Source organism: Dermacentor variabilis, chromosome 4 (assembly GCF_050947875.1).
Source record: "Dermacentor variabilis isolate Ectoservices chromosome 4, ASM5094787v1, whole genome shotgun sequence".
NCBI classification, from domain to species: Eukaryota; Metazoa; Arthropoda; class Arachnida; order Ixodida; family Ixodidae; genus Dermacentor; species Dermacentor variabilis.
Genome location: NC_134571.1, coordinates 73,800,277 through 73,812,314, shown reverse-complemented (window position 1 = coordinate 73,812,314; position 12,038 = coordinate 73,800,277). Strand labels below are relative to the sequence as shown.

The following is a 12,038-nucleotide window of genomic DNA, read 5'->3' as shown; positions in this document are numbered from 1 at the left end:
AATTTTCTTTTGTCTCTCTCTTCTTTTCAGGTTGAAAAACAAAGGCACCTTCAGGGCAATGATAAAGCGCACCATTAGTCAATCTCACCGCACTCGTACATATAATTGTTGCTCGTGAAAGAGAGAGAGAGAGAGAGAGAGAGAATAGAAGAGAGGAAAGACAGGGAAGGTAACCAGGCACACGTCCGGTTTGCTACCTTGCACTGGGAGAAGGGGTTTGGGGACGGAGAGAGAGAGGAGATAGAGCACAGTTTCACGCACATTTGAAGGTTCGCACCGAGTCTACACACGGTTACCAAGACCTGACCATTTGAGGTATTTCAACAACGCTAACGTGGTTTTCTGTGCCATCGTCTCGTATGGTCAAGCTCCAAGGATTTTCATTTCCGAAAATGGCCCAGAGTTCAGCTAGTTCAATGTTTTCCAGAGAGCTTCACGCTCGACGTCGTACTGGGGACAGAGACATAGGATGTGTTCAGTCGTTTCTATGGTTCGCTTGCGAACCAATGTAGCAAGGTGAAGGTCCCCATCGGCGTTTGTGAGCTCACAGCACGCGACGCAAGCGTCAACGCGAATGATAGCAAAACATATAATGCAAGCACGTTTTAAATATAACAACAGCAAGAACATATTTGTGCCGCTAGAACATCCGACTGCGCTTTCTGTGCTGGTGCTCGTAGAGACACAGTGCGTGTGCTTGTAATGCGAACGCGCCTGTGTATAACGCTTGATTATATTTTCTTCTTGCTTTTTCCTTTTTTATCATTGCCCGAGGAAGTAATTTGGGATTTTTGTATTGCCTGCTCGGACGTAGCCTGCCCTCCTTCGTATAACGTACAAGAATACCAATAAAATGAAGGTTAAGCAACACATTGCAATGTTAATTACGCCATTAGCGCTCTATATTGCCACATATTAAACCTAAAATACACCTGCCCCCTCCTTCTCCCCAATCGAAATGCCGCCGCCGTGGCCGGAATTTGATCCCGCGACCTCGTGCTTAGCAGCCCAACACCATAGCCACTAAGCAACCATGGCGAGTTATTTTTTGAAAATCAATATCATGAAGCTGATGAAAGTCCTGAAAAATCGTTCCAAGTGGATAAGCCTTGTGAGCTCGCCTGCTACAATTAATAAATTAAATTAAGTGCAGTAGGGCAATTCATTCAAACGTTAATTAGTGGAATTCTCGCCATCATTCCATTAATCACTTTGATTTTTCGTAGAAGTAATGGTCGCCTCATCAAGTAATTTAGCTCAAGAGTTAAAATTATGCTGTCTGCAGCAAGCAGTTAATTAAAGTTGGTGCAGCTAAATAATAACAGCCGGTATATACAAACAATTGACGGTCAAAGGCCGATGAGACTAATAATAGCTACGGGGACTAAGAAGAGTAAGAACCCGGTTACCAAGGGTACGAAGCGAGAGAGTGCTTATCGCTCTCAAGGACGTTCGGAAGGAAAATTTGCAGCGTCTGGTTTGGTTGGATCGAGAGGATGCAAACAAGTCTGGCTCCAGTCTAACGGTAGAGCAGACACGGCATTAGCTGAGGGCACTTCGCTGGTGCAGTTCTGCTGCAACGGTTAAAAAGTGAATCGAGTGGTTTATCTAAGCATCTATGCCGCTGCTGAGAAGGTGTTGCGATAGTTTTGGTGAAATATTGGGTGTTCTGCTAGCAGGGCGACCCAAAGTCCAGAAGAAGAGATCATATCGGTAAGTTTGGTTGTCTTATTTTTGACCACTGAAGAACGCTGCTCTTCTAGATCACAAGATTTCTATGAAGATGGCAGCTCCTTTAGCTTCTGGTGTGCTTGGCAGCATGGTGTTGAAGGCAACTTGAACATAAACACCGTACTTGAAAGGAAATGGAACCCGATCTCGAATCGATATTCTTAGAGGGTACCATAACCCGAATCAAACCTGAACCAAAAATAAGTATAGTAATAGCGGAGATTGTCTGAGATAGAAACGGCTGAAACATTGGGGTTAAACGGGGATCGAGATCTTTAGGCTGTACAACAGGTTCCTTCCACCGTCAACGGCAGAAGGAATGACCTAACGAAACCCAACATCGGTCAATGTGGTCGCATTAACGGGGCTAACGACGTCGCTCGGCCTCCCGGTACGAGAGGTAGCGGACCAATCGTAATCAAGAGGTGATGCGACGAACGTCGTAAGCTTAGTCTTTCCATCGTAATCATGATGCCATAATTCGATCGTGAGTATGCCGTCGTTATCCTATCATCGTCGTCACTGCAACTTCTTCATTCGATTATCGTCATACCGTCGTCGTCACGAAATTCTCGTCCCACAGCAGTCGTCAAACTGTATTCGTTATGCCGTTACTATCACCATCATCAGAATTGTCATCACATTGTCATCATATCTTCGACGTCATACCGCCTTCGTCATTCCAACGACGTCGTTACTTCGACGTCATTACTGCCTCCATAACCTACTGCCGTTACTGTAACAGCAACAATGATATCGGTGACGTAAATAGTTATCACAATGCAACGACATAAATTCTGTTCTGTTAGTAAAATATACCTATCACGCTCCGGAGTACCTGAATACGTAGATTACTTAAAAAGCCGCAATCAACCCGCAAAATTGTAGCTTTTGCTACATATCACATCCAACCCACCATTCATTTTCAAGAAGTATGATGAAGGTGCCTCGTTCCGTTCTCCGAAAACAACGAACATGCGTATTGTACGAACCAAAGAATAACGCTCCAAAACTGGGAAAAGAAGAGGGTTCAGTACTAATTTGGAATACTCTTAATTAGGCCAGAAACAATAAAGTTTCACCAAACACTAGCCAAAAATATGTCCCGCCCCCTCCTCCAAACACACACACTTCGGCTAAAGTGCTTGATCACCTAACAAGCTTGGTGTCACGCAGAGTAAAATGCAAAAAAAAGAAGGTAATTGTTTATTTCCAAGCTATCAATTAGACCAGAAACGTTCAGATTGCGCTACAGACTACATTAACTATGCTTCCCATTGCCATCAAATGTAAACTCAGTGTTTCATTTCATTTCATTTTATTTCCTTAAAGGCCCCATTGAAGGGGTATTACATAAGGGGTGGGTACATACATACATAAAAAATTGAAGGCCATATTTTATTACAGGGTAAGATAATTTGTTACGGTGTTTAAAAATGTGCTAGGACAGGTTATGACTGTGATGTCGTTGGAAAGGCCGTTCCAGTCAGTTGCTGCACGAAAAAAGAAAGAAGACGAAAAAGTGACAGTGCGTGTACGTGGGCGCGCGACTTGTTGCGGGTGACCGGTGCGGCTGGATATGCGTGCCGGGGGGAGAATGTATGGTGCTTTGCCAAGTGAGCTGTAAAAGAACTTGTGAAAAGGACAAAGACTAGCAATGCGGCGGCGAGATGCAAGCAATGATAAGCCAGATTCTGTTTTTAGTGCGGATATACTGATGTTGTAGGAGTACTTAGAATGAATAAATCTTGCAGCTCGATTTTGAAGCGATTCCAGTTGATTGATGAGATATACTTGATGAGGGTTCCAAATGGGGGATGCATATTCTAATTTCGCCCTGACGAGAGACTGATAGGCTAGTAATTTTACATGTTGGGGGGCATGGCGCAAGTGGCGTTTTAAAAACCCGAGTGTTTTGTTAGCAGATGAAATGTTGTTCCTAATGTGCGTTTCCCAGGTTAAATCACTACACAGGGTTACTCCGAGATATCTGTAGGAAGGAACTAATTCAAGGTTGACGTCAGCAATTTGGTACGAGAAAGCAAGTGGATTTCTGCGGCGGTGGAAGGAGACAGTCTTACATTTGTTAGGGTTTAGTTCCATTAGCCAAAGGTTACACCATTCCTGTACACTTCGCAGGTCGTTTTGAAGGGACGTGTTATCGGAAACACTGCTAATTTTACGATAAATTACACAATCATCTGCAAACATGCGGATGTTAGAAGATACATGCATTGGTAGGTCATTAATGTAAATTAGAAATAGTAGTGGACCAAGGACTGACCCTTGGGGTACGCCTGAGGTTACAGGGGTAGAGTTAGATGCTTGATTGTTGACAAAGACTGATTGTGAACGGTTACTTAAGAATTCTTTAATCCATGCTAAGATATTGGTATTCAGATGTAATGCGGCAAGTTTTAGTAGTAGACGCTCATGAGGAACTTTGTCAAAAGCTTTGGCGAAATCTAGGAAGATGGCGTCAGTCTGGAAGTTAGAGTCAAGGTTTACATGCAGGTCGTGAACGAACATAGCTAGTTGTGTTTCGCAGGAAAAACCTTTCCTGAAGCCATGCTGCGCAGGATGAAAAAAATGGTTGGCATCAAGGAAGTCCATGATATGTGTGTAGATGATATGTTCAAGGATTTTGCAGGGTACACTGGTTAATGAGATGGGGCGATAATTTAATGGGGAGTGTTTGCTGCCCGATTTGTGAACTGGAACGACCTTTCCGTGCTTCCAATCTGGAGGCAGCACGCCTGTTGAAACTGACTGTGTAAATAGAAGACAGAGATATGCTGCACAAATATGTTTAGTGTTTTTTAGAAGTTTAGACGTAATGTCGTCCACACCAGCTGCCGATGAAAGTTTGATATTGTCTATGAGGGATGTAATGCCGGATGGAAAAAATGTAATAGGTGGCATGGTACATTGAAAGTTCGCATGATGAATAGAAAATGACATTTCAGTTTCTTGAGTAAACACTGATGCAAAGGTTGTGTTAAACAAGTGAGCGCATTCAGCGTCGGTTAGGGAATCACCTGATTCATTTGATAAGGTAATAGTTCGCGTGTCGTGTGGGCTTAAGATTTGCCAGAATTTTTTTGGGTCGTTCTTAAGCATGTTTGGCACATCAGAATAAAAGAATGAGCGTTTGGCATGAAGTATGGCTTCCAGATAGGCAGTTTCAGCGGCTTTGTATTTTTTCCATGCGTCAGGGGTGTTACGGGACTTAGCTGCTCGGAAGAGACGTTTTTTCTTGTTTTCTAATCGCTTTAGTGCTTTATTGAACCAGGGTTGTGCTGAATTGGAATGAATGCTAATTTGGGGAATGTATTTGGCAACTAAATTGTTTAGTTTCTCTTTGAAAATTTGCCAATTTTCACCCATGGTATGACAAGGAGAGGCACTTGCAAAACTGGGGTAAAACTGCGTTAGTTCATGATTAATTGCTTCATAATTGCCCTTTTCATACAAGCGAATAGTCTTTTTAACAGTCGGGGTGAAAACGGGTTTAATTACGAAGTCGACATGAATGACTTTATGGTCACTGATTTCGGGAAGATACGCGATGGATGACACGTTCTCAGGATTACTTGTTAAGACAAGGTCTAGAATATTTTGGCAGCTATTGGTGACACGGGTTGGTTCTGTGAGCACTTGCGATAAGTTAAAGTTGAGGCATACCTCAAGGAACTCGTTCGATTCCCTTGATGTAGCCGTTGGTGCAGGCCGGCTTGACCAATCGATATTAGGAAAATTAAAGTCTCCAAATAGAATTACATGCATGTTGGGGTGTTTGGTGGTTATTTCACTTAAGATGTTATTCAGTTTGAAAGAGAAGTCTGGAGTACTATGAGGGGGCTTATAGCAAACGCCAAGTAAAATTGAATAGGGTGCGGCATGGAATTTAAGCCATAGGATTTCAAGATCGGACATAGTGTTAACAGATGTACATGATATATTTTGGTCTACGGCGACGAGTACCCCTCCCCCCCTCGTGCCCTTGCGATCGTTTCGAAACAGTTGAAAATTCGGTAGTTCAGCGAGCACTTCGCTGTCCGTTACGTCTCCTGTAAGCCATGTTTCCGTTAATATTAGAAGGTTACTGCAAGATGACGAAACCAGATTAGAAATAATGTCACGTTTTGGCATGAAGCTCCGTATGTTAGTGAAAATAGCGGAAAGGAATAAGTTTGATCGCGGGGCGGGCCGAGGATGGGAAGGCACATGTTGATGACTGGGCAATTGCTACGATAGTTCTTTAACAGACTCTGTGGAATGGTCAAACACGTATCGTTTGGTACCTATATGTAATGTTTTGAAGCGGAGAGAATAGGACGTGGATTGCGATTTAGCGAAAGCAATAAGGTTTTTACGAGCAATTCTGATGGGTTGAGGGAAATCTTCTCCGACGCTGAAATTGCTTCCCTTAAATTTAGGGCCATTAGAAAGTAGAGACTCTTTAGTTTTGAAATGATTAAATTTTACTATAAGTGGCCGAGCGCGGCCTTCTGTATGGCGTCCAAGGCGATGCGCACGGTCAATTTGGTTGGGATCAATGACGAAGTTCAAGTGTTCAGTGCAGTGGCGGATGACGATTTTTTCAGATTCTGCAAATGTTTCTTTCGGGTTAGGATCGGAGATGTTATAAAATATTAGATTATTACGGCGTGACCTGTTTTCGTTATCATCCATCTGGGTAGCAAGGCGTGCGATCTGACCTGCCATTTGGGTGGCATCTATTCTTATGGTATCAAGGTCACTTCGTAGTGTTGAAATGGCTTTGTAATGCCTTTCTAAGTCAGTCATGCGTTTACTTAAATCCGATAGGGTTTTGTCTGTTGTTAGTAACTTGCTTTTTAGGTCTAGTACTTCAGTAATAAGTTTTGACTGGCCAGAAGCTAGCTTTCCTAATTCAGACATTACGTCTTCAATACCGGGAGGGCCAGGGTTAGTTTCTACATCACCCGACAAAAGCAACAAAGACCGTATGACATGAACACATTCAATAGCAATTGTAGCGCAGCACCATGGGCTCGGTAGCTGTATTAGGAAGTAGTTACTGGATTTTTTCCCGAAAGAATGATACGTCCTACTGACCTGCATGGCGAAATAGAGCGGATTAGTGGCCTGCGCTGAAGCACAGCCACCGAGCTCACAGAGCGCGGGGGATGACAGGGCCGGCTTTATAGCTGACGTAGGGGACGATGTTGCTGACGATGGTGCGTTCCATGGTGAATGAGGATCCAAAGAAGGTAGCGATGGCGCTGTTTTACACGATGAATCGGTCGTGGCGGGAGCAGGCAAGGGGCCCGCGCCGGGTGTGCTGGGCCGGATTTCTGGGATGGCTGTGGCTTGGGGAAAGGCCAGAATTGCGGGCAATAGAAGAAGTCCGGTGATGAAACCGTGCACCTGCATGGCGAAATAGAGCGGATTAGTGGCCTGCGCTGAAGCACAGCCACCGAGCCCAGTGTTGGTATTGTTCGGAACATTAACAAACATTGCTCATAACGGTTGTGCGAGATCTCCGAACAGCCCCTTAAATATTTTGCAACGGCTGTATCTGATGCACAAGCATTTAACTTTTTGTCCTCTTTTGCCAAAGTGGTCACTCCATTTTCAGTTATATTTATCCCAGTGGTATTGGTAGTTTTGCCGTCAGCGGGCTAAATTTTGCGCCGCTCATAAAACGCACCCTTCTGTAACGTCCTGCAGCACTTGAACATGTAATTTATTGCAAAGGCCGCAATAAACACACACGTACCGAATTGTGCTACATAGCGTTCCCCTTACTTTCATCAAATATAAACTGGTGGCTCTTTCAATTCCCCAAGGACCTGCGAGAAGCCAACTAGGAACCTCGTATAACCTACAAGAATACCAATAAAACGAAGATTAAGTGATTAATTGCAATGTTAATAAAGCCAAGACCATTCAATATTGCCAAACAATACACTTAAAATACACTCGCCCCCTCTTTCTACTTAGCTTCTCCCGAATTTGGACTCGGTCTAATGTATGGTCGTCTTAGGACTCTGGAAAACGTGGATGATGGCGGTATTGCGCTCTGGAACGCTTGTACAAGTTATCTTCTGCAAAAACTAATTAACGTACGCAGATTAAACACTAATTGTACGTAACCTACAACATTATTCCTCTTTGAAAGAATTGTTAACAACGCGTCTGACATAGTTCTGCAGAGGTCGCAGTCTGAATATGATGTCCTGAAGATCCTCGGTGGTCAAGCCGGCTGCACTCCATAGAGCACTGGCGAGTTCTGGGCGCGTCCACTTATCGAGACAAAGTCCTCCGTGAGGCCGCAGAATTATCTTTTCATCGTGCAAAGGAAGTTGAGACAGGTTCTGATTCCGAATGCGCTTGCGTACGGTAGGCTGGGAGGCGTCCGGAATGCCCAAGATGTTCTCGGAGGGTTGCGTCTTAGCGCGCGTTTGACGGATGCGTCGCTTATGTATGACTGCCTTCCAACAGCCACCTGTGTCGTCGTCAGTTTTGTCGTCGTAAATGTTCGGGGCAGCATCTTCCTCCATCCTTTCCCCGGTCGGAGTGTCCACCTCACGCTGTTGGGAGGGAAAATTGGCGACGATTGGATCGGCGGCCACTCCCGCGGTATCCACCTCGGGCGTCTTCGTTGTTGTTGACGAACGCGCGGCGGCGTTCTCCGTCGCCGATTGCGTCTTCTGCTCGTTGGAAAATGACGTTGCGGTAGATAAATGCTTCATCGAAACAGAGCGGTGAATTAGTCGAAGGCCCTTTGCACGCCCGTTTAGAACATGGGCCTCGGAAGAGCTGGTCGCTTGGCGCTCTTGGTTCATGGTGTAGAAAACACGCCAAGGCAGCTTTGGCCCCGGCAGGGGCAGCCGCGTTGGAACTGCTTCCTTGAGGTGAAGGAAGAACCCGACAACCCAAAGGGCCAAATTTTGGTCCATTGAGCTGTTTGATAGGTTTTTGATAGTATCACGGTATGCCTTAGCGTATTTTGGATTGCGGGATGGCCGGCCCTAAAGAGGCTACCGTTCGGATTTTTCTACATTTAAAATAAAATATAAAAATAACACACTTTGTTTTTAAACGGAAGCTGTGGTATAAGTGCAAGCAATTAACTGATTACGTGCGCGTAGGTCGAATAAGGCATTCGCTGCTTGCTTTGTTAATTTACATGGGAGCACATACGACGAACGCATCGAACCTGTTTCATCGCGGGCATTGCGGAATGTTTGGTTCGTCACATCGGTACTTGCGAAATCCCACTTTCCCGGAAACAACTGAGCGCAAATATGGGGATTCCGAAAATAGGGCAAGGAACAGATGCTTGCCGGATTTAGCTGATTTGCTGTCTTGCTGGCAGGTATTGCTAGGCAATTTTCGGACTAAAGCAAGAAAAGAGAAAGCACAATTTTGTCATCTGCGACACCGACGTGCGCTATAGGGGCCCAATTTACGCAGTGGTGGCAAGCACTGGGTTTCAGCCATAGAGGTATCGTCATGCATTATTAAAATTCACCGTTTCCAATTACTGCCTCCATAACATACTACCGTTACCGTAACAGTATCACGCTCAAAGTTATTCGCATGCAGCATTCTCAGCAGGCACCTACAGTATTAGAAGGGGCATTAGCGGTAATGATAAACGGTGACGCTATATGCTTCGGCCCTTTATGGCGATGACAACCGAAACGATTTATGCGTGCATATGTGCCGGCCAATAGAAACCAAAATTGATTTCTTTTTTTTGTTTGCGAAATTTCCAAATTACGTTTTCTCCTACATCGATGTGAAAATTTGCTCGGTTAGATATGCGGACACCGACGGTGACAGGCCGACTGCGCCAATAACAGCTACAGGGACTGAGAAAAGTAAGAACCCGACCATGAAGGACACGGAGCGAGTGCGCGCTTATCGCGTGCAAGGGCGCTTGAGAAGAAAACCATCTGCATATAATTGGGTTGCAGTGAGACGACGCACACGGCGTTTGTTGAGCGCGATTCTATACAAGGTACGGTGCTGCTGCGACAGTTAAAAAGTAGATCGTGTGCTTTGTCCAATCATCTCCGCCTCAACTCTGAAGCTGCTGCGATCCCATTGGTGAAATATTGGATGTCCGGCTTGCAGGTGACCCAAAGTCGCGAAGAAAAGATTCTATAGGTACGTTTCGTTTTCTTTCTCTTGACTACAGAAGATTAACGCTGCTATTCTACATAGCGGGAATTCCCTCAAAATGGCAGCTCCTTTAGCAGATATGCGCTCGACAGCAGGTTTTCGAATAGAACTTGAAACTGAATCGAAAAGTGTACGCGAACCCAAAACGAACCCGTCCTCGAATCGATATTCCGGGAGTGGTCCTTAACCCGAGTCAATCTGAGCCGAAAATAAGTACAGCACTAGCAGTTACCTCTACAGAATAAAACCATCATGTTTACGCGGGGATCGAGATCTTTAGGCCGAATAAAAGCTTCCTTTCGCCGTATATACATGCTTCGCTGGCATTCCGTGGGACTCGAAACACTGTTTGTATGCTGGAGTTATAACATGAACTTTGCATATACGGAAAACTACGGGCGCCTATATTCTCAGACACTTGCAGTTCCGACATACCAGACGTACTTGTGCGTTTAAATAACAGGGCTGCAACGTAGAACCACAGGGACGAGGACCGCACATACGAAGCGCATCTATCAACTGTTTATTAAAACAAATAGGGGGTGCATATAGTGGGCAACAACGCCATGCGCAAGAGGTAATGCGCAAAACAAGATTGACACGCGTAGCCCATTCCAACTAGCCCATACGCAAGCCTTAATTGGTTAAAACACGTTGGCGGCCTAGTTGGTTAGAATCTATGGTAGAGTGTATAAGCGCGACTGAACGAGGACGTAGAAAGAAACATACACAGACAGGGAAGCGCTATGTCTGTGTATCTGTTTCTTTCTACGTCCTAGTTCAGTCACGCTTATACACTCTACCATGGCAAGCCTTAATCAATATTAGACATGCCGTGATGGAAACGCGTTTCAAAGTTTTCTGACAGAGTGATACTTACGCGGCGGCTTTATATGGTCCGGCCATTAACTAAGGCAGTTCAACCACCGAAAAAAAATAAAAGAGAGTAGCACAAAAGTGGTAATTACACGTTAAGAAAAATTTCACTCTTTAGGGTGTTTTCTTGTTTCTATAACTCAGCCGTTCAACCCCTTGAAAAGGTGATCTTTTCGAAATTTCACCCTTTTCCCCCAATGTGTATTTTGCCAAAATGCACACTCCACTTTTTTTTTTGTTGCAGCGACGTGCCTTAATTTATAACTAGTCTTGGGACCTCCACCGAAGTAATCCCGATGCGTTTTCCGAGGTGTCTTTAAAAAATTTGCACAGGCTGGACTCGAGCTGTGGATCTACCGACTGCGATACGGAATTGTTACCGCTCGACTATTTTGTTTCTTCTTTACTGCTTTCGACTACTCCGCTGACGCAACTAGAGGGAATAATACAGCACTGTGGATCTACCGACTGCGATACGGAATCGTTACCGCTCGACTACTTTGTTTCTTCTTTGCTGCTTTCGCCTACTCCGCTGAAGCAACTAGAGGGAATAGTGCACTAGCACCTCTAGCTGCTCAAATAGGCTGGCGCCACGCTCTTGAGTACTTCCGTTTATCTGTGAATCAGCACCAAGGTGAAACGATTTAAGCGAAACTAGCTGTAAGGTGCCAAGGCCGGCAGGAGATTAGAGGACAGAGTAGTTGTGTATTTCCACTTTACGACCTGGGTGCGCCACCTCCACAATAAATGCTGTGTTCTTAGCGGTAGGGTGTTTCTCTGCCCATGCAGCTGGGAATGTTCATTCGAAGCGATGTTGCATGAAACGGCGCAAAATTTATTGAGCATGATATTGCACCAGCGCCGATGCTAAACCGGAAGAAACATACGCTCAAAGAACTATGATTGGCCGACGCGTTATGATTTGCTGAAGATTCGCAGCTGATATACAAAACGACACCGACCTGAAAAAAACTTAAGCTAAGGAAGTCGTAAAAAGCGAAAGGCACCCGACACGGCATGCGCACCAAGTAACAGTTTGACATCCATATGACTGACCATATTGTCACGTGGTAGTGACTGCGAAGAAAGCAGTCAAACTGAGAAAGACGAAACTAGCGTTTTATTGGGCGAAGTTGTGCCCTCAGAAACAGGCTACACTCAAAGAACGGCGACAGCGGCGAACACAGTCGGCGATCGTCGAAATCTGATCAGCGGGTCAAGCGCGTCGGCTTTTATACATCAGTCGTCGAATG

General features: G+C 45.0%; 2 protein-coding genes across 3 annotated transcripts in view; one reads left to right on the top strand and one right to left on the bottom strand.

Annotated features, from left to right (window-relative positions):
- Nucleotides 1-1,548: 1,548 nt before the first annotated feature.
- LOC142577822 (alpha-tocopherol transfer protein-like) overlaps nucleotides 1,549-12,038 on the top strand; it is a 35,073-nt gene continuing 24,583 nt past the window's right edge. The window contains exon 1 of one of the 2 annotated variants that reach the window (XM_075687268.1): nucleotides 1,549-1,713. The gene's annotated coding sequence lies outside the window, so the exon portion shown is untranslated. Of the gene's footprint in view, nucleotides 1,714-9,739; nucleotides 9,895-12,038 lie in introns of those variants that run through there. The other variant, XM_075687267.1, reaches the window with a different exon arrangement.
- LOC142577821 (uncharacterized) lies at nucleotides 5,980-6,837 on the bottom strand. The gene has a single exon (XM_075687265.1). The coding sequence runs from the start codon at nucleotides 6,835-6,837 to the stop codon at nucleotides 5,980-5,982; it is 858 nt and encodes a 285-aa protein (XP_075543380.1).

Coding starts and splice junctions, on each gene's coding strand:
- LOC142577821 (XM_075687265.1), bottom strand. CDS start 6,837: ATGCAGGTCAGTAGGACGTATCATTCTTTCGGGAAAAAATCCAGTAAC.